The sequence below is a fragment of the Diorhabda carinulata genome, chromosome 9 (genome assembly GCF_026250575.1).
Source record: "Diorhabda carinulata isolate Delta chromosome 9, icDioCari1.1, whole genome shotgun sequence".
Taxonomy (NCBI): Eukaryota; Metazoa; Arthropoda; class Insecta; order Coleoptera; family Chrysomelidae; genus Diorhabda; species Diorhabda carinulata.
The window spans coordinates 1,356,931-1,380,209 of NC_079468.1; the positions used below are offsets into that span (position 1 = coordinate 1,356,931).

Consider the following 23,279-nt stretch of genomic DNA (forward strand, 5'->3'; position numbering starts at 1 on the left):
ATGGAAAAATAAAGAAAATATGAAAAACTAGCGATAATATGAAAAAATATGTAAAAACCCTAAAAATATGAAAAAAAGGAAAATATAAAACAAATAGTGAATATATGAAAAAATATAAAAAAACCGTGAAAATATGAAAAAATAGCAGAAATATAAAAAAATAGTGAATAAATGAAGAAAATATGAAAAAATCGTGAAAATATGAAAAAATAGCGAAAATATAAAAAAATATGAAAAAATCGTGAAAATATGAAAAAATATGACAAAAACCTAGAAATATGAAAAAAGGGAAAATATAAAAAAATAGTGAATATATGAAAAAATCGTGAAAATATGAAAAAATAGCGAAAATATAAAAAAATAGTGATTAAATGAATAAAATACGAAAAAATCGTGAAAATATGAAAAAATAGCGAAAATATGAAAAACTAGCGATAATATGAAAAAATATGACAAAAACTTAAAAATATAAAATAAGGGAAAATATAAAAAAAATAGTGAATATATGAAAAAATATGAAAAAACCGTGAAAATATGAAAAAATAGCGAAGATATAAAAAAAGGTGAATAAATGAAAAAAATATGAAAAAACCGTAAAAATATGAAAAAATAGCGAAAATATAAAAAAATAGTGAATAAATGAAAAAAATATGAAAAAACCGTGAAAATATGAAAAAATAGTGAATATATGAAAAAACCGTGCAAATATGTAAAAACAGCGATAATATGAAAAAATAGTGGAAATATGAGAAAACAGAGAGAATATAAATAGAATATGAAAAAAAGTATAAGAACAAGGAAATATTGCAATAAAAAGCAGGAAATATAAGAAAAAGTAGAAAAGAAGAATAAGACATAGTGCCCCGCGTCAGCTGGCCTTTACAACCGATTAGAACGTATATTTTATAAGGCTGTACTAGTTAGAATACCATCTACCTACAGTCAGATAACGATATAAAGACAGACATTTTCATGAGAAATTTGCTAATTATAATTATCAAACATTTTTCTTCTCTTCTTCTTACCCACTTCATTTTCATCACTAATAATTTTAAATTTCATTTTTATTACAGAATTCAACGAGCAGTTTATTTAGTTGTCCACCTGGTAAGTTGAAACATTATTTTTTAACAATTTCAACTGTCTTTTGTCTCATTAACATCGTGTATATATTTATAAATTCAAAGATGACTCATTCTTGTCAAAACACATTCCATTCCATTGGTATTTCCAAATTGTTCTGTTGTTTAAAAAACAGGTTTTTTTTTGTAATTCATTCGCCATTTTGAAAACTAAAATAACGTTAAAATGCGTTAACCATCGAAAATTTATTATTTTAATAACAAAAACCTACGCAAACTGCAAAACACTTTGTGTAAAAATGTCAAGGACCCAATGCCAAGTTGTACAAATCTCATAATTACATTTCCTCTTGTGACGCATCGTATAAAATTTTATGCTAAACGGTGATTAAAACCAATCCCCTATACGTTGCATAAATATTTTTATATTATCCTTTCACGAAGGATAACCAGTTGTGTAATCATTACTATTAAATTTTGTTTCATATACATGGAACTTCTGTACCGAATACCGATATTCGGGACGCGCCCATCTCTCGTGTCAAAGTTTTAGATACATTCATTTGTTTACGTAAAACAACGACTCCGATTTAATTGTAATAATTTGTAAAATATTCCGCAACATATTTTCATCTCAATTTCTATTTCGTTATTTTAAATTCTCCCCATTTCAAACATTCTTTCCCATCTTGAGAAAGTTGAAAATGAACGCTTCCAAATGATAATTCTAATTTGTTAGGTTAGGTGTGTAAATACATACCTATGATAAATAACCGCTCGGTAGATAAATAAGATAATTAAATATTGCGAAACAACATATATGTTTTAAAGAAAATATTTTATAAATAACACAAATAAGGATTGTAAATGAGTTTTGTACACGAGATTATTATTTTCAATAAAGAATTTCTTTTAATGCGTTATAAAATCAGTTGTCAAACAAAGCAGCGTTGCCAAGCTATTTGAAATTTGTATAGTGGTTGGATAAACGAATTAATACATCGGTTTGTCAACGTTGCCATTCTTATATATCAAATAGTTTGATTGTGAAAGTTAATTTTAAGATTGATCATCTGAAATGAGAATTATTATAAAAAATAAACGAACCGGATATATATTATTACTTAATAATTTATTTAATATATGGTAGAAAGTAGTTTTATCAAAAAATATACCTAAAATTGGTTACTTATTTTCATTTATAATTTTTTCGTTGCAGGTTGGGAGTTAAGGAACCTCAACTGTTATAAATTTTTTAATATAAGACACTCGTGGGAAAAAGCAGCCGAACTTTGTAGAAGGTGAGCACAATAAAAATCAAATCTTGCAATAATGATGTTTACATACTTGGGTGCGATATAAATAAAAAAAAGCAACACTTACACGACATTTTTTTTAATATTCTCACGATTGTATAGACGTTGTATAATATACCTTCACTTTTGACATTAATTTATTGTTGCATAATTACTTTGCATTTACTAATAATTAAAAATAAATAAGAAATAAAAAAAATGTACAAATACCCTTAATACGTAGTTTTATATATAAACAAAGTTCATTAACCCCAAAAATTCATTCACGAAACATTTTATTTCTCATCAAGTGGTTAAACTTCTAATCCAAATAAAAATTATAACTATAAAAAACGTTTTAAAGCGAAATTTAAAGTTTTCCATCTAAAGAAGTTTTATTTTCTGCACTGGCAACAACGCCAGTCATTATAATTTTACAGTTTCCTTCGATATTTTAGGATACTTTTGGGTTCATAGCTGAAAACAGAGATGGCGCGACTAACGGTTTATAATTTATATTTATAATTAATTTTGTGATTGCTACAAAGTATTAAATTTATTTTAAAGTGAAATCTAGAAGATTGGTATTCAATCCTGAACTATATACCTAATTATTAGTTTATAAATAATTTGTTCAGGTCTCATTACTCGTACGGTACATGCTCTAATTTTTAATTAAATCACGCGATCTCTTCTTAGTTCGACGAATAAATATCTCTCTTTTCGATCCATACCAGGTCATTAATAAATTACTTGTTTTTATACTTATTTTCACAATATCTACAAATGGTCACTTAATTGTGTTTCTACTATGAAATAACGCAACAAACATATAAAAATATAGGATCACTTTCTAGGATATTCTGAATGATTCAGCAAAAAAAATTATTCAATTTACCATAATAATTAATAAATAAGTCGAATACAACATTTTTTTGTGTTGTTAACCTATTTTAAATTTGTATTCTGAACAGTATAAATAATACAAATCATCGATTCTCCCGCGCCCGTTGTTTAGGCAACACACAACACCGCCACGTGTTGCATTAAAAATAGATTATATGTTCTATGTATTAAATGGAGCTTAACCTCCGTATAAAAAGTTTATCTATGGCGATTGCAACGTGAATCGATGGTATTAGAGCACACGGAACAGGAACAAAGTACAACAACAAAGATAACGATACAATATTATACACTGACATACACGCTACGAACGGAGTACTAGATATAGAAAAAGTATTTGACATAATAGAAAAAAAAACGCTATTATAAATGGAATTAAAGGAACTCGTAAAGTATACAAAAAAAGTGATAGAATATACGGGAGATTTCGATAAGTTAAGCTAAACTAGGTTATATAATAATGAAAATAAATACACTGAGAAAAAAAATAGATATAGAACTATATATGATAATGACTTTGAATGTTTGTTTACGTAAATAGACATGATAAAGAATTATATTTATCGTAGGTGAAAACTTTTAATGCGTCTCGAGGTATTTTAGAAAAGTAGGTCTACATCTTCGACCAGACTTACAGGTGTACGCATTGGTCAGTCGCCCGGGGCGATCGAAATTCTTTTTCTCAATGAGCATACAGCACCGTAACAAAAATTATTTTATTTTAATGCGCTGCAAAATGGAAAATTAAATATATACATAAGCATTCGAAAACAAAAATTTTCAACACTGAACTTTGTTTCAAAATTAGCCATCATCTGATTGTCAGCTGATTGTATTTACTCACAATCATATATCTATGATCTGATTACTGCGTTCATTTTCTACACTGAGGGTATAGAATGGATTGAAGATCGAAATCAGCTGATTTTGACAGTCCGCCATTTTGTTACAATAATCGAATTGTAAACAATATATTTTGAAATATAAGGTTTTTGATCAAAATTAACGAAATTTAAAATTAATTGAAATATTTTTGAGTATATAATTAATTAGTCATTCAAGAGAAGCTTTCGCAATATTTCGAAATTAGTTTAACAATCGCATTGCATATCAAAACCGCCATGGTACGTTTTAGATAAAAATATTTTTTTGTCTAGTAAAATGTCATAAATATGCAGGTGAAATAACTATACTTTCTCATAATCGTTGGAGTGTGATGACCCTGTAGATTTCTAAATACTAAATCTCAACTTATTTCTTATTGATGTCGATAAAGGTCAATAGGTTCGAAATCACTGACCGAATATTTATGCATATAATCTCAATATAAGTTGAAAATTCAGGTTTTTATTCGGTTCATCGTATTATTTAATCCACAAGGCGATGTTAATATTTCGTATTAAAAAATTATGACCAATTAAAACGTTTTTAACCTCAACCTTCATCGGGATTAACATTTTTTTTGATATCCATTAACTAATAAATACTCCAAATCAATTAATTCCTGAACAAAAAGTAATTTAATCATACAGGGTGTTTGAAAAAAGTTGATTCCGTCTCTAGGACAGATTTTACCGCAACTAAAATATTTGAGGTTAGGTTAGACATTTTTTACGATTTTACCGCAACTACTGGCAACATCGCATTGAAATTTTTTATGTTTTGGAAGCTGATACATCCAATGAATTTGTTTTTATTCAACGCCTTTCATCTCGAATACGGATGGCGTTACGAAAATTTGTTTTGAAGAGCAAATCCCACTTTTTTTTCGAAACACCCCGTATAATAGATTATTATTATTATTAATAGATTGTGTCAATAGCTATGAACACATCAATAATTGAACTATAAATTTGAATATATTTAATAAATTGATGTGAAGTAAGTTTTATAAAATATTCATTTCGTACCCACATCGTATATAAATTACTATGTAAACACATATCGCAGTTCTGGTTGTCAAATAGAAAGTTATTGGAAAAGAAATTCTTTAGGTATATGTGTAAGTAGGTGCGTTTTGGGTTAATTAAAATCCATCTACATATACACAACTCTAATTTCATGAAATCTGGAGAAATAATTTGTTTTAAAACTTAAATACCAATTAAATCATTGAAGGCAACCTACGATAATGATTTAAATTATTTTGGAATATTTTTGTCACGAATTTTGTTATGAATCAAATTCCCAACGTCAGTGGACGAAGAACTAGCTAAGAAGAGCCGATTTTACAAGTGATTGTGCATTTTTTTGCATTGTAAAGTATCGAGCCCTTAACTAATTCTGAACGTGCAATAGGTGGCTGCAGTAAACCCTGATGTTTAGTCCAAATATCAAACATTCTACCAAAACTCTTCATAATATTCCAAAAATGTGAACAATTTGAAAAAGTTAGGTTAAGATCCTCCGTTTTATGTTGAACTGAAGTGACGTTTAAACCGAAGTTAGTAAACGCCATCTATGAAACGTATCTGTAATTTAAACCGACGTTTGGGGTTTCAACATCACTTTTAGAAAACACATCCTACTGTAATATTAATCAACCTCGATTGGGCAATGGAGCAAAAATAGTTGTGAAAAAGGTGGAGGTAACAATCGTAAAGGGAAGATACAAAGGAGTGAATGTCTTGATCTCGCCCATATCGATGATTCCAATAGATTTACGTACGTCTGGCTTTTGCAATAACCATAAATAAATCGCAAGGCTTTTGTTTGTTTGAATTTTTATTAATCGATTGAGGTAGTACGAAGCCTGCCGGATCAGCTAGTCTATTTGTCTATCTCAAAACTGAAGCAGCAACTTATTTATTTAGATATTTGGAATTCAGTGGAAATACTTTTGATTCCAGATATGGCAGTGAATTATTGGCAATAGAATCTTATAGTGAAAACAATTTAACGTCAACGATAGCGACGTCTTCGGTACCATTAGAAAGGCGAGGTGCTATACATTATTGGTTAGGTTTAGCTTCATTAGACGATCTAAGAACAAATACGCTCGAATCTGCAGCCGGAACGTTAGTTTCACAATACTCAGGTAAATTTTCGTGAAAATCGTTAAAAACTAGTGGTAAAAATCAAATTTTCTTGTAGGATTCTGGTCATCTAGTCAACCAAATCCGGAATCCGGGGAATGCGTAGACGTTACATTGACGGACGAATCGCAGTCATGGGAATTAACAACTTGCGAAAGTCTTTTACCTTTTATGTGCAGGACACGCGCGTGTCCTACGTCGTCTTTCCACTGTTCGAATGGACTGTGCATTAACGAAAAATTCCGATGCGATAAACAAGACGACTGCGGAGACGGTTCCGATGAAATAGACTGTGCCACAAATTGCAATTTTTATCTGGCCAGTAGTGGAGATGTCGTCGAAAGTCCTTACTACCCTCACAAGTACGCCCCTCTGACGAATTGTAAATGGACCCTCGAAGGACCTCAAGGTCACAATATTCTTTTGCAATTCCAAGAATTCGAAACTGAAAAAACTTTCGATACCGTACAGATTTTAGCGGGTGGTCGAACCGAGGATACATCGGTGAATCTGGCTACTCTTTCGGGGAAACAAGATTTAACCAACAGATCATTCGTTTCCGGTTCCAATTTTATGATTATTAAATTCAGTACTGACGCTTCGGTGGAAAGGAAAGGGTTTAGAGCTTCTTGGAAAACCGAACCTCAATCTTGTGGTGGTACTTTACGCGCGACGCCACAAGGACAAGTACTCACATCTCCAGGGTATCCGGAACAATATCCCGGAGGATTGGAATGTTTATATCTCATTCAATCGCAGGGAGGGAAAATTATAACTTTGGAAGTGGATGATTTAGATCTGGATGAAAATCGGGATTTTATTTTAGTCAGAGACGGAGATTCGCCAAAGAGTAAACCGATAGCTAGATTGACGGGAAAATGGGAGAACAATCAACACGTCATCATGTCTACCAACAATCAACTGTATATTTATTTCAGGACGCGACTTGGTGATTCGAAAAGAGGATTCAGAATTAGATATACTCAAGGTAAAATTCATTGACATACTATTTTTTCTCATTTTCTGATGTTCGCCAACAATTTGGAGGTTTTTCTTTTTTCATTGATTCCCAAAATGGTCCAAGTGAACCTCGGGGGACGTCAGTTTTATATGGTCTTTCCGTTGTTGGGATAACCAGCAGTTTTATGGAAATATAATTTCAGGTTGTAAAGCAACGATTGTAGCTCGGAATGGAACCATCAAATCTCCCGCTTTTGGTCTCTCCAACTACCCCAGTAATCAGGAATGTCTCTACAAAATCAGGAACCCAGGGAATCAACCTCTATCTTTAAATTTCCCAAGTTTCGATGTCGACAAATCCGATTACGTTCAAGTATACGATGGATCTACAACTAGTGGATTGCGACTCCATTCGGGGAACGGATTTACCTCGGCATCTAAACCGAAAATAACATTAACAGCTTCCAGTGGTGAAATGTTGGTTAGATTCGTAACGGACGCTCTGCACAGCAGCCAAGGTTGGGAAGCTGTATTTTCAGCAGGTATATAAAAGATTCCACCATTAAAAAAAAAAGAAAAGAAATTTTCCACTATTTCGAATTTTTAGATTGTCCTCCTCTACAACCGGGTATTGGAGCGTTAGCCTCTAGTAGAGACACAGCTTTCGGTACAGTAATCACTTTCAGTTGTCCGACGGGACAAGAATTCGCGACAGGTCGTAATCGCATTACGACTCAATGTCTTCCGGGTGGTAATTGGTCGATCAGTTACATACCTAAATGCCAAGAAGTGTACTGCGGACCCGTACCTCAAATCGATAACGGCTTCTCCATTGGATCGACGAATGTCACTTATAGAGGTCAAGCTATGTATCAATGTTACGCTGGATTCGCTTTTCCCACGGGACAAGCCATAGAAAGAATATCCTGTCTATCGGATGGGCGTTGGGAGAAGAATCCCAATTGTTTAGGTGAGTACAATATGAAGTGTATTTCGTAAAATCAGCATCCTAGTACCGCAACATTTTTCCGAAATTTCCAGCTTCGCAATGCGCAGCTTTACCGGAAGTACCTCACGCTAACGTCACCATATTGAACGGCTTGGGTCGCTCATACGGTACCATAGTAAGGTACGAATGCGAACCCGGATACATACGAAGTGGTCCACCGGTTATTTTGTGTATGAGTAACGGTACTTGGTCCGGAGACGTACCCATATGTTCCAGTAAGTTCCGCTAGCACCGGAGTATTTGTTGGAAATATATAATAAAAATTATATATATATATTACAGGAGCTAAATGTCCCAATTTTCCCGAAATTCCCAACGGTTTCATCACTGACACTTCCAGAAATTATTATTACAACGACGAAGCGCGCGTACAATGTTTCAAAGGCTACAAATTAATCGGCAACAGCGTGCTGAGATGCGGCGACAATCAAATGTTCAACAATCCTCCGAGATGCGAAGACATCAACGAATGTATAAGTAGCCAGTGCGATGTGGCGTCTACAGAATGTGTCAACGTACCGGGATCTTTCCATTGCAAATGCAGGAAGGGTTTCGAAACGACTCAAGAATGTAGACCGGTAGGAGATTTGGGGTTGGTGAATAATGGTATTCCGGATGAATCGATTACCGTTTCTAGCAGCGAACCCGGATACGATAAATCAGTAAGTTTACTAGAATTTAAAATTTTTGTGCGGTTCCCACTACTAACACTTCACCACACTAAACTTCTGCCTTGCAACAATTCTAGAACATTGTAGAAACTTTCTAAAGAACTGGAACAATAGTTCAATAAAACAGTTACCCAAAAATCGTGGTTTTCAATTTTTGGGGGACATAAAGAGATCGCGGGGAGATAGATCCGGCGAAGAAGTAACTGTGGTAATACAAGAAGCTAGAAATTGCGTTACAATTAACGCACACGGGTAAAGTGCATTGTTTTCTCTCCTCGCGCCTTTTGCACAGTTTTCTTTCCTCGCGCCTTTTGCACAGTTTTCTCTACTCGCGCCTTTTGCACAGTTTTCTCTACTCGCGCCTTTTGCACAGTATTCTTTCCTCGCGCCTTTTGCACAGTTTTCTCTACTCGCGTTTTTTACACAGTTTTCTCTACTCGCGCCTTTTGCACAGTTTTCTCTCCTCGCGCCTTTTGCACAGTTTTCTCTCCTCGCGCCTTTTGCACAGTTTTCTCTCCTCGCGCCTTTTGCACAGTTTTCTCTCCTCGCGTTTTTTGCACAGTTTTCTCTACTCGCGCCTTTTGCACAGTTTTCTCTACTCGCGCCTTTTGCACAGTATTCTTTCCTCGCGCCTTTTGCACAGTTTTATTCCCTCGCGCCTTTTGCACAGTTTTCTCTCCTCGCGCCTTTTGCACAGTTTTCTCTCCTCGCGCCTTTTGCACAGTTTTCTCTCCTCGCGCCTTTTGCACAGTTTTCTCTACTCGCGCCTTTTGCACAGTATTCTTTCCTCGCGCCTTTTGCACAGTTTTATTCCCTCGCGCCTTTTGCACAGTTTTCTCTACTCGCGCCTTTTGCACAGTTTTCTCTACTCGCGCCTTTTGCACAGTATTCTTTCCTCGCGCCTTTTGCACAGTTTTCTCTACTCGCGTTTTTTACACAGTTTTCTCTACTCGCGCCTTTTGCACAGTTTTCTCTCCTCGCGCCTTTTGCACAGTTTTCTCTCCTCGCGCCTTTTGCACAGTTTTCTCTCCTCGCGCCTTTTGCACAGTTTTCTCTCCTCGCGTTTTTTGCACAGTTTTCTCTACTCGCGCCTTTTGCACAGTTTTCTCTACTCGCGCCTTTTGCACAGTATTCTTTCCTCGCGCCTTTTGCACAGTTTTATTCCCTCGCGCCTTTTGCACAGTTTTCTCTCCTCGCGCCTTTTGCACAGTTTTCTCTACTCGCGTTTTTTACACAGTTTTCTCTACTCGCGCCTTTTGCACAGTTTTCTCTCCTCGCGCCTTTTGCACAGTTTTCTCTCCTCGCGTTTTTTGCACAGTTTTCTCTACTCGCGCCTTTTGCGCAGTTTTCTCTACTTGCGTCTTTTGCACAGTTTTCTTTCCTCGCGCCTTTTGCACAGTTTTCTCTCCTCGCCCCTTTTGCACAATTTTCTATCCTCGCGCGTATCTTCTTCCACTAGTTTCCCTCCGCGCGCGTCTTCTTTTACAGATTTTTTTCATCGCACGTCTTTTACTACGGGTTTCCTTCACCTCGCGTTTTCGTTTCCTCTTTCATGGTACTCATTGAGCGTTTTATATCAATTTAACTCTTGTACGAGACTCATGGAATTATCGCGAAACACTTTTATCATTTTTCTCTAAGAATCAATCGCCAAAACGTCTAAAATTCGATCAGGACACGTTGCTTGAGATTGTCCTTTCATCACTAACACAATATGTACTGACACAACGGGATTACCACATTATGTGGCAAAAGTTTTGTTTGTTTACTTATAAAATCTCGTACTCCGTCGACTGAATTTTAAAAAACTTCTAAATTCTAGATGGTGCGTTTGAACGGAGCTGGTTGGTGCGGCAATACAATAGAAGGTGGTTCCAATTGGGTGCTGATCGATTTGAAAGCGCCGACGGTGATTAGAGGTTTCCGGACGATGGCCGTACAAAGATTAGACGGAAGTACCGCTTTCACTTCGGCGGTTAGGATACAATACACGGACGATCTAACCGATGTGTTCAAGGATTACAGAAACCCGGATGGTTTAGCCGTTGAATTCACCATCGAAAAACCGACATTATCTATATTAAATTTACCGGTACCGATCGAAGCGCAATATATCAAATTCAAAATTCAAGATTATTCGTTAGCGCCGTGTTTAAGGATCGAAGTTATGGGTTGTACGAGATTGGAATGTTCGGATATAAACGAATGCGCCGTAAATAACGGCGGTTGTCAACAGAAATGCGTCAATAGCGCCGGCGATTATTCTTGTGGATGTAACGTCGGATACGAACTGTATACCCAAAACGGAACGGCGTCGTTCTTCATCGAAAAATCCGAAAACGGACGACGAGACGGCGACATTTATCAAATTAACAAATCCTGCGTACCCGTCATGTGTCCGCCTCTAATTTCGCCGGAAAACGGCGTTATACTAACGACGAAAGACAAATACCATTTCGGGGATTTGGTGAAATTCCAATGCGATTTCGGTTACGTCATGACCGGATCCACTTCGTTGTTATGTACTTCGTCGGGTGTTTGGAACGGAACTGTACCAGAATGTAAATGTAAGTACAATCCCCCTAACCCTCCGAATTAATTTTTAATTACTTGTTACTTTATTATTACAGACGCTCAATGTGTATCTTTACTTGACAATAAAAATGAGGGTTTGAAAATTTTACGTAACGACGAAGACAGCGTCTTGGTACCGTTTAGAGACAACGTCACCATCAATTGCAACTCCAACGGTAGACAACTACGAGGTTCGTCTACGTCCGGTTTCAGACAATGCGTTTACGACCCAAAACCAGTAAGTTTCCAACAACAAATATCTCGACACGTACTCTAAGCAACTTTTCCAGGGTTTTCCAGATTATTGGTTAAGCGGAGATCTACCTTCCTGTCCGAGAGTCGATTGCGGTCCGCCGCCATCGAGCCCCGGAGCGGAATACGGACAATACGTCGATACCAAATACCAATCGTCATTTTTCTTCGGTTGTCAAAACACTTTCAAACTAGCAGGTCAAAGTAGTAAACACGATAACGTCGTTAGATGCCAAGCGAACGGCGTTTGGGATTTCGGCGATCTTCGATGCGAAGGTCCGGTATGTCAAGATCCCGGTAGACCGAGCGACGGTTACCAAATAGCCAGAAGCTACGAACAAGGATCGGAAATATCCTTCGGTTGCAATAAACCCGGATACATTTTGATAAATCCACGACCGATCACGTGCGTAAGGGATCCGGAATGTAAAGTGGTACGACCTTTGGGTATAGCCTCCGGTAGAATCCCCGATTCCGCCATTAACGCCACCAGCGAACGCCCCAATTACGAAGCGAGAAACGTCAGATTAAATTCCGTTACGGGATGGTGCGGTAAACAAGAAGCTTTCACTTACGTCAGCGTCGATTTGGGAAAAGTATACAGAGTGAAAGCGATTTTAGTTAAAGGAGTCGTAACTAACGATATAGTCGGTAGACCGACGGAAATCAGGTTCTTCTATAAACAAGCCGATAACGAAAATTACGTCGTGTATTTTCCCAATTTTAATTTGACCATGAGGGATCCGGGAAATTACGGCGAATTAGCGATGATATCTTTACCCAAATACGTCCAAGCGAGATTTGTCATTTTGGGAATTGTTAGTTATATGGAGAACGCTTGTTTGAAGTTCGAATTGATGGGTTGCGATGAACCGGAAAAGGAACCTTTGTTAGGATACGATTACGGATATTCTCCTTGCGTTGGTAAGTTAATAATATTTCATATAATCGTCTAGTCGTTCATGGTATCATCACTCTGGATTTCTTCTGTTCTGTACGATATACCAAGAACTTTTCATTCGATACACACCAAATTTAATGAATCATTGCACGAAGTATTTGGGATTGGAACCTCTGGAAGGTAACAATACTTGATTTACTGGCACCACCTTAAAGATCTACGTCATATATGGTCGTCGTTTTGTCGTATTAACTATCGTATTAACTCTAATGTATAAAGTGAATAAAATAATGGCACCAGAACTATACCCTGTGGTACCCCAATTTTGAAAGTGTCTGAGGCTTCTCAATTAACTGTGGTCATGAATTGTCTGCTTGTTAAGTAAGACTAAGGCCTTCCTGTCAAAGAAATACTTTTTTTTGAGGGATCTGTTGATCGTATGGCATGATGCAACCTTGTCTCATTTTGTTAGCTATGGTATAGTTTTATAAAAAACATTTATTTGAATAATTTATTAATTATCATTTATTAATTTTCAAAAATAATTAAAAAGATAACAAAAGTCATTAATTTTATTGTTTTTTTTTTTGGTAAATTTTAAATGAAAAATATCTTAAATTCATTTTTCTGTTGCTCTTTTGTAGTACAAAATATGAGGATTCAAATTACTTTTCAAAATGCATGCATAATTTTTTATATCAAATAATTTAAAAAATTGGAGAAAAAAATAATTAAAAACCATCCCAAGAATCACTTATTGAATAATATATCAAAAACATGAAAAAAGTTTCTGAAAACTGATAGGATTCAATTTTTTTACAAAAACACTTTTGATATAATAGAAAAAGAAATATTTATATTAAACAGTAAAAAATTTATAGTTCTGCCATATTAAAAAAAAAACAAAATGATATTTTTTCATAATTTTAAAATCATACTTACAAAATATTGATATCAGTAATCTCCTTTTTATTAATTTGATTAAAAGTTTAAAACATTTACAAAAAGGTTCAGGTTCTTACTATCGTAAGAATATTTAAATTTTGATTCATAAAAACATTTGAACAATTATATTTATGTTTAAAATAAATTATTGAATGTATTACATTCCAAAGATTATTCCTCAGACTTGTAGAATGTAAAAATTAATGAAAAATAAGTTTTTTCCATTTACTATGGTTTTTTCATTATTATTATACCCGAATGTGTTGAAATTTTTGCATCATATACACGATAAAATTAATTTTATAAATTATTTTGGCCCTACCACTATTTGTTTTGATTTCTTTTCATATCTCATCAATATTAAAAAAACATATATTTGTAATTAATAATTATAAAATATATAAGTAATATGGTGAAAAAAAATATGAAAAACTGTGATTATAATAAAATTTTTAGTAAAAATTCCAATTTCTTTATTTTTGATGTATTATTTTTTACTCCAAATCGAAAATTACAAGATATTCAATAACATCTTCTTGATATGAGACAAAAATTTCAAAATGGCTGCTAACGCCATTGCATTAAATGAAACGATATAACTTAATGTATAAACCCTTACCATTGAAACAATTTGGATTAAAACAATTTAATTTTCACAAAGAACACACACATTATCACATCTATAACTTTCACCATATTCCAAAAAAATAATAATTAAAAACGAACAATTTCAAACTTATTTCACTACATACTCCATAAATATAAAAACTCGTCAATATCCATCAAATATGACCGCCCAACTGAAATCAATACACAGAACTTTGAAAAGCCGAAGATAACGAATTTTGTCGATAATTCTCGAACACGCACTGAAATTAACATAATCATACTGGCAACGTTGCTATAGTTGCGTTCGTTTTATTTACTTTCATATTGAGAGTAAAATCGAATGTTGCCATATTTAACAAAAAATTTTATGTTAACATTCTTTTTATCTACGCTTTTAATATAATATACAACTGTCGTTAATGGATACATCATTCGAATTCGAATGATTTTTATCTGTCATTGTCTTCCTTATTAGTAGTATTAAATATCCCCATAATAATTTAAACGATATAGTTTCTCACTGTTCAAAATTTTCAAGATAACGAAACTCCGGTGTTCCAAAATTGTCCACAACAACCGATAGTTGTTCAAAAAGACGCTAACGGAGGTTTACTTCCAATAAATTTTACGGAACCGACTGCTGTCGATAATTCCGGTAGTATAGCTAGATTAGAAGTAAAGCCGGCAACGTTCAAAACACCAATGTATGTATTCGATGATATGGTGGCGAAATACGTCGCCTACGATTATGATGGTAACGTAGCCATCTGCGAAATCAACATCACTGTACCAGGTTAGTCAAAAATAAGTATATATTATTTTTTTATAACTAACATTATTTATTTTTAGTATTGAGTTTATTATTATTTTTTTATCGTATCTAGTATTTTCGTCTCTTCTTATTCCTATGTGTTTTATCTGCCTAATTTGGAACTATAACACGCTAATTTGGCGTTTTCGAGGCATTTATCGAAATCCTGGGTATCGGAAATTAGTATTTCCATTTTTAACGAAATAGAAAAATATAATAATAGAAAAATAATTTTTTTCTGATGCATAAAAAACCGAACCGGAAGTGAACCAAATTAATTATTGAAAGTATTAATTTCCGGAATTTGGATAAATGGATTCTACGATTCCGAAAACGATAAACTAACGTGATTATGATCCTAAAACGTGCAGAATTCATATTCCGATTATATTTTTTTTCGTTAAACGACATTTTCAGATAACACCCCACCTCAATTGAGTTGTCCTCAAAGTTACGTAGTAGAATTGGTGGATAAACAAGATAGCTACGCGATTAATTTCAATGAAACCCGTAGAAGACTGAACGCAACAGACGCCTCTGGAGAAGTTCACATAACGTTCGTACCCGATAAAGCAACAATACCTATCGGAGATTTCCAGAACGTCACCGTAATAGCCGCCGATAAATATGGCAACAAAGCCTCGTGTCATTTCCAAGTTTCCGTACAAGCCACGCCTTGCGTCGATTGGGAGTTAAAACCGCCAGTAAACGGAGCTTTAAATTGTTTACCTGGCGATAAAGGACTACAATGTATCGGTACTTGCAATCCGGGCTTTAGATTCACCGACGGTGACCCCGTTAAAACTTTCTCTTGTGAAAATAACAGCCCTTGGAAACCGAGTTCCGTTATACCGGATTGCGTATCAGAAAGTAAGTATATTTTTTACTATTAATTCTTTTTATTTTTAACTATTATTTATTTAAAAAAAACTTTTAGATACACAACAAGCAGATTATCATTTCACGGCGTCACTGAACTACAGAGCTAACGGCGCTGTTGCCACGTCTTGTTTGAATCAATACACTGATCTCGTTTCGCAATATTATAAAAATCTAAACGCGATTTTATCGGAAAAATGTTCGGCGGTAAACGTGAAAATGAACGTAACTTTCATTAAAGCTAAAGCTATTTTAATAGAAGAAAATCTAGTTAAAATCGATTATATCTTAGATATAATTCCGTTGTATAAACAACCGCAAATTTACGATCTATGCGGTAGTACTTTAAATCTAATGTTCGATTTATCGGTACCTTACGCTAACGCCGTTGTGGAACCGCTACTAAACGTTGCAGCAATAGGAAATCAATGCCCTCCTTTGAAAGCACTAAAATCCACCAACGAAAGAGGTTTCACTTGCAACGTAGGAGAAGTACTAAATATGGACACCAATGACGTACCGAGATGTCGTAAGTTTATTTTCTCCCCCTCCCCAAAACCTATAATCGAATAATAATTTCCGTTGTGTTCCAGTTCATTGCCCCGCCGGTACTTTCGCCGGAGAAAGACAAAAAGAATGTACCAATTGTCCCAAAGGGTACTATCAAAATCGAGATAGGCAAGGTGCGTGTAGTAGGTGTCCTCAAGGTACTTACACGCGCGAAGAAGGTTCCAAAAGCGTTCGCGATTGTATACCGGTTTGTGGTTACGGTACTTACTCGCCTACGGGTTTGGTACCGTGTCTGGAATGTCCAAGGAATAGTTTTACCAGCGAACCACCAACGGGCGGTTTCAAAGATTGTCAAGCTTGTCCGGCGAATACTTTTACTTATCAACCGGCTGCCACTGGGAAAGAAAAATGCCGACCGAAATGTAGTCCCGGGTTTTATTCGCCCACGGGACTCGCTCCTTGTACGATGTGTCCAAAGAATTTCTATCAAGCCGGTAAGTACGATAAAAAAACCTAACCTAACCTAACTTTTTAATATAATAATTGTAATTAATTAAACTTAGTCATTATTGGAATAGATATCATATTATCAAAACTACTTTCCATTCTCTAGCATCAACATTGCCGCGCATTTTATGGCTTCTTGCGTCATAACGGTGTTGCCAATAACACGGTAATCGCGGTGTTTTCGAGACTTTTTTAATTGTTTTTAAAGACATAAATTCTTTCTTTTGATAATATGAAATTTTTAACAAAATACGATGAAATAATTGAAATTTCACTTGAGACCTATTTCGATTTATTTTAATTATTTCTGAAACGAGACAACACTGTCTACGAGTTTTAGTTCTTATAAACATCTAGCACTTTTTAGTTCGAATACAGTGTTGCCAATAACGCGGTAATCTCCATAAATATTTCGTTTGACAATATAAAATTCGTATGTTACCATTTTTTAAAAAAATACGAGGAAATAAATGAATTTTCACTTGATAGAAAATTAGTTTCAAAAACCATGTAAAACATTAACGTTTCGACCTATTTTGATCTTTAATATAATATTTTTGAAATCAATTTTTAGTAATAATTGAAATATTCGTATTATCAATTGTAGTTTCCATTCTCTAGCAACAAAATTGCAACTTACTCGAGTCACGTGACTGTCTATTACAAAGTTTTATCTCCTAAAACAATCTAATGGCTTCAAGAGTGATTGCAGTGTTGCCAATAATACGGTTGTCGCGGTGTTTTTAAGACTTTTTGAACTGCTTTTAAGAACATAAATTTTTCATTCGACAATATAAAATTTCTATGTTAAATTATTTTTCCCACAAAATACGAGGGATATAAAATTTCACTTGATAAATTGTCTTGATTGATGACCTTTTTGATAGAAGATGAGTTTAAAACACTGGTGAAAAATTTCAAAATATTTTGACCTAAAATCAAAAAAATGTATCCAGAAAAACATATAAAAAGGTCTAAGAAGTGAAAAAATTAAAGATATATATATATATATTTTTTTATTTTTATTGAGTCATATAACCAATTTTCATTTGTTTATTTTATATGATTGGCAACCCTGTTCGATGCGTAACATAAATTGAAGCACTACGGTCATAATTTCTTCGATAACGTATTATGATGACTTTGTATCCAAATTGGCTCCAATAGATGAAGAAATTATACTTTTCATATATTAATACACAAATGATGCTAATTTATCTAAAACAAAACTTCATTATTCTTATCAAGAAATCATGTTATCAAAACTACTTTCCATTCTCTAGCATTAAATTTGTGGCGCGTACTGGAGTCACGTGATAATACAACCTGTCAACGAGTTTTATCTTCCAAAACATGATGCTTCAACTGCGAATACAGTGTTGTCAATAACACGGCAAAATCCATGTTCTTAAGACTGTTTTTAAAAACATAAATTTTTCGTTTGGTGTTATAAAATTCATATGTTACGAGGGAAAAAATAAAATTTCACTTGATAAATCGTCTTAATTGTGATAGAAAATTAGTTTCAAAAACAGATAAAAAATTGACGTTTCGACCTATTTCGGACTTTATCAAAATATTTTGACCTAAAATAAAAAAAAAAAAAATTAACCAGTAAAAGAAAAAAATATGAGTGAAATGAAAAAATAATTTTTCTAGATTTTTATTGAGACATAATCATTTTTTAGTTTATATGTTTGGCAACCCTGTTCGATACGTCAGTAACATGAATTTAAATAGCAACGGTCATAATTTCTTCGACAACGTATTATGATGACAACGTTGCCGAACTGTCTCCAATGAAGACAAAACTTAGTATTTCCCTAATATAAATTATGACATCTAGGAGGTCGATAAATGGATTGTATGATCTCGAAAACGCTAAACAAACGTGTTTATAATACATTTTCGATATAGTTGCAGGACAAACGATATGTAGTGAATGTCCCAGTAACATGAAAACCGAAGGTCCCGGCGCAACGGGTCGAGACGAATGCCGTCCTGTCCAATGTAAAGAAAACGCCTGTCAACACGGCGGACTTTGTATCCCGATGGGACACAACGTGCACTGTTTCTGTCCGGCCGGTTTCACCGGAAGACGATGCGAAATCGACATCGACGAATGTACATCTCAGCCGTGCTACAACGGAGGTTCCTGCATCGACTTACCTCAAGGTTATAAATGCCAATGCCCTCCAGGATACTCCGGTATCAATTGCCAAGAAGAAAGATCGGATTGTTCCAACGATACCTGTCCGGCTAGAGCCATGTGCAAAGACGAACCTGGTTACAAGAACTACACGTGTCTTTGTCGTTCCGGTTACACGGGAATCGACTGCGATGTCACGGTGTGTTGACGAAAAAAAAATTTCATTAGATATTTATATATATATATATATATATATATACGTTTTTTTCGATTTCAGATCGATCCTTGTACGGCGAACGGAAACCCTTGCAACAACGGAGCCACGTGTTTGGCCCTACAACAAGGTAGATTCATGTGCGGATGTCTGCCCGGCTGGGAAGGACAATTGTGCGAAATAAACATCGACGATTGCGCCGAAAAACCTTGTCTGTTAGGATCGAATTGTACCGATTTGGTGAACGATTTCAGTTGCACGTGTCCGGCCGGTTTTACGGGAAAGAGATGTCAAGAGAAAATAAATATGTGCGGTCGTAATCCTTGTAAAAACGGCGTTTGCGTCGATAGATTATTCGATTACGAATGTATTTGTAATCCTGGATGGACGGGAGATCTGTGCGATTCGAATATCAACGATTGTCAGCCGAATCCTTGCGAAAACGGGGGACATTGTATCGATGGAATAGACGATTTCAAATGTACGTGTGAACCCGGCTTTACCGGTAAAAAATGTCAACACACCTTAGGTAAGATATAAATTAATTATTTAATTTATCAATCATATTTTGCTACTTTTTGTTTTGCCCTCGTAGTGTCGTCAAATCAAAATTTATATCGATTTCTTACCACCTATAAAAGTTTCTATAAATAAATATTTTTGATTCATGTTCTATAATTTTTTTGGCATCTCGCTGATATTCACACGTATTTTTATTATATTTTCAACAGATTTTTTTATTTTACACAAATTTTATTCGAAATCAATAATAATTATTATAAAAATCTAAATCATTTCATCATTATTCGAACAGGTATTAAATTATCAATACTTTTTTCCACTGTCTAACTTTAACGTGTTTATGAGTCACGTGACACTTCGACGAGATCATTTGTACTAACAGCTGATCGTTTGGGGCGCGTAAGCTCATTTCATCGCACTGTTGCCGGAATTCAAGAATATCCCTCATTTTAAAAGATTTTTGAATTGAAGGTTATGAAAAATTGGAGGTTTTTATTAAGTGTATAAAGGCAAGATATGAATTAAAATTCTAGATTCCCACCTTTTAAATCTATATTTTCAATATCTTACGCCATTTCTTGAAAGTTGACCAACTTTTTATTTTTGTTTCGACTAGTTTGTATCAATTCAATATACAATATAATTGTTTTTTCGTTCTATTTTACATATTTTTACGTGTTTAAATTAAATGTTCATCTAATTTTTTTTATTTTATACATATTTCTTTCAAAAATTAAAAAATTTTCAATATTTATCCAAAAATCTTAATCATCATTTGATTTGGTATCATATTATCAATATTTATTTCCATTATCTAAGTTTACGGCGTATTTAATCACGTGACACCGATGACGAGGCCATTGTTGCCAGTCTTTAAGAATATCCTTCATTTTAAAATATAATTGTGTGTTTGTTAGCAAAATATGAATTAAATTTCTACATTTTAAATCTATATCTTTGATATCTTTCTTTTTTCGCCCTTATAGATTAGATTTTCCGCCATTTATTTCAAATTAACTAACTCATGAATGGCTCATAGACATATTTATTCAATTTTCTTCAATAAACAGTGGAAATTATTGATTATCACAAATTATTGTTTCGCCTAGTTTCTATTTATTCATCGTACAGTTAATTTGTTTTTTTTTTTGGTTCTATTTTACATATTTTTACGTGTTTCAATTAAATTTTCATCTAATTTTGTTATTTTATACATATTTCCTTTGAAAAATCTAAAAATTTTCAATATTTATTTAAATAAAAATCTAAATCGTCATTTAATCTGGTGTCATATTATCAATATTTATTTCCCTTATCACGTGACATTGATGAGGAGGTCGTTTTTCATAACAGCTGATCGGCTTGAGTGTCAAAGTTTATTTCATTACATTGTTGCCAGAATTGTAAATATTCTATGAAACATTTTTTTATGACAGTGACGTTGTAATTTTTGTTGGCAGGTAACAATTAAAAAAGCTACTACTAAACACTTTACTGTGTACTAACGAAATTTGTTAGTTCAATACAGGGTGTTTCATAACATCTATACCATTAAATTGTACAAATAGAAATCGTTTAATTATATCGAAACTAATGGCAACGTTGTAATTCTGTTTCCGTCACAACTTTTATTTCTCTGGTATCACGATAAACCGGAAGTTATACTACTACCATGCGACGTTGTCATGTTGAATTTAATTTCGGAAACAATATTTATTTGATTTTATAGATTTTTGTTCATCCAAGCCTTGTCAAAACGGAGCTACTTGCACCGATTTAGTAGACGGTTTCTCTTGTAAATGTCGTCCAGGATTCGTAGGACTACAGTGCGAAGCCGAAATCGACGAATGTCTAAGTGATCCTTGTAATTCCGTCGGAACTGAAAGATGCGTCGATTTGGATAATAAATTTGTGTGCATGTGCCGTGAAGGATTTTCTGGTAATTGAAAATTACCAAAAAAAAAAAATTGACAATTTGCAATAAATTTATATCTTGACAGGTACTTTTTGTGAAATCAACATGGACGACTGTCAATCGGATCCGTGTCTTAACGGAGGTTCATGCAGAGACGACGTCGGTTCTTATAAATGCGTTTGTAAGCCCGGATGGACTGGTACCAATTGCGAAACGGACATCGGCAGCTGTCAAACAAAACCTTGTCAAAACGATGCCAACTGCATCGATCTGTTTCAAGATTATTTCTGCGTGTAAGTACCTCTCTATTGAATATATTTTATCTATGAAGGCACTTTTTACGTGATTTCTTTGATTACCCCCGTATTACAAAGGTTATTCCATGAAACGAGTGAAAAAATTACGAAATAACAAGATACAACTTTTTACTTACCCCTGTTATAAAAAATAAATGCTTTTTATACGAAAAATTAGAAAAAATAACGGAAAACTAAGAAAGAACTCTTCAAGTACCCCCGTAGTACTACAAATTGTACGTTTTATAATCGAAATATTAAAAAAAACCGAAAGAACTTTTTGTATACCCCCAGAATAACAAAATTTAGGTTTTTTTATGAAAAAAGTAAAAAAAATTCAGGAGAATTTCTTATATCAATAATATTTGTTACTATCCCACTAAGTCTGGCAACTATGTTTGAATTTCTTTGTGAAAATATATATGTGTTTATTACTGGCAACAACGCCTGAAATTATTAATTAGATTTAACTAATTTTCTGTAATAGTCCAGTTAAAGTAGACACTTTTTGGGTTGAAAATAATGTTAGCAAATCTAAATTGGTGAAACTAGAAAACATCGATTTAAAGAATGATCTAGTGGAACCGCAACAGTGAAGTCATAGTTGGGATTAAAAATTGATTTAATGCCCATAACTATCGAATAAATTTTGTTTGGGAACCCAAATTATCGTATTTTTTCCTATAAACTGCTTACTTCCAGTATAATTTTCTTCAATTTTATCTACTTGGAATCTGATTTTAATAATTATTATATTCGTGTTTCAAAATTATAAAAATAAAAACTACACTTCTTGAATAATACTTTTTTCTAGTTAAAATCTGTAAACCAGTTTATTATTCAACAGAATCAATCGGTTTGTAATAAAAATTTCATTAATAAATCGTAATATATATCAAATAATGAATTCCACATCACTATTAAATAAAAAATTTAAAAAAGTCTAAATTCAAAAATTAAACTCAATTTAACTGTACTATAACTTGAATCGTATAGACGCGCGCAATTCGTTTCCAATTCGACATTCCTACAAATCAGTGTTGCCAGATTTTTGTGAAGATCTCCATTCTACTATGAATGAAATTAAAATTGAAAAAAATATTTTCACGAACAACAATGACGTTTCATATTTTGTTCTTTGTTTTGCGGTTTCTTATTGTTTCGAACTAGATTTTCGTCACTCAGTTTAAAGGAATTCGTCAAAAAAATGTGGCAACACTGACTTGTTGGAGAGTAT

The 23,279-nt window shown here is 33.8% G+C and overlaps 1 protein-coding gene across 3 annotated transcripts in view; it reads left to right on the forward strand.

Annotated features, from left to right (window-relative positions):
* The window catches only part of LOC130897935 (sushi, von Willebrand factor type A, EGF and pentraxin domain-containing protein 1), a 64,348-nt gene that overhangs the window by 14,518 nt on the left and 26,551 nt on the right, over nt 1–23,279 (forward strand). For all 3 annotated transcript variants that reach the window (XM_057806920.1, XM_057806922.1, XM_057806921.1), the window contains exons 3-21: nt 1,074–1,107; nt 2,302–2,383; nt 6,133–6,320; nt 6,377–7,306; nt 7,482–7,820; nt 7,886–8,248; nt 8,320–8,502; nt 8,570–8,949; nt 10,781–11,525; nt 11,589–11,770; nt 11,823–12,708; nt 14,778–15,032; nt 15,468–15,920; nt 15,988–16,458; nt 16,523–16,933; nt 18,864–19,294; nt 19,373–19,838; nt 21,561–21,770; nt 21,832–22,039. In XM_057806920.1, coding sequence (XP_057662903.1) covers nt 1,074–1,107; nt 2,302–2,383; nt 6,133–6,320; nt 6,377–7,306; nt 7,482–7,820; nt 7,886–8,248; nt 8,320–8,502; nt 8,570–8,949; nt 10,781–11,525; nt 11,589–11,770; nt 11,823–12,708; nt 14,778–15,032; nt 15,468–15,920; nt 15,988–16,458; nt 16,523–16,933; nt 18,864–19,294; nt 19,373–19,838; nt 21,561–21,770; nt 21,832–22,039 — 7,217 coding nt within the window. The remainder of the gene's footprint in view (nt 1–1,073; nt 1,108–2,301; nt 2,384–6,132; nt 6,321–6,376; nt 7,307–7,481; nt 7,821–7,885; nt 8,249–8,319; nt 8,503–8,569; nt 8,950–10,780; nt 11,526–11,588; nt 11,771–11,822; nt 12,709–14,777; nt 15,033–15,467; nt 15,921–15,987; nt 16,459–16,522; nt 16,934–18,863; nt 19,295–19,372; nt 19,839–21,560; nt 21,771–21,831; nt 22,040–23,279) is intronic.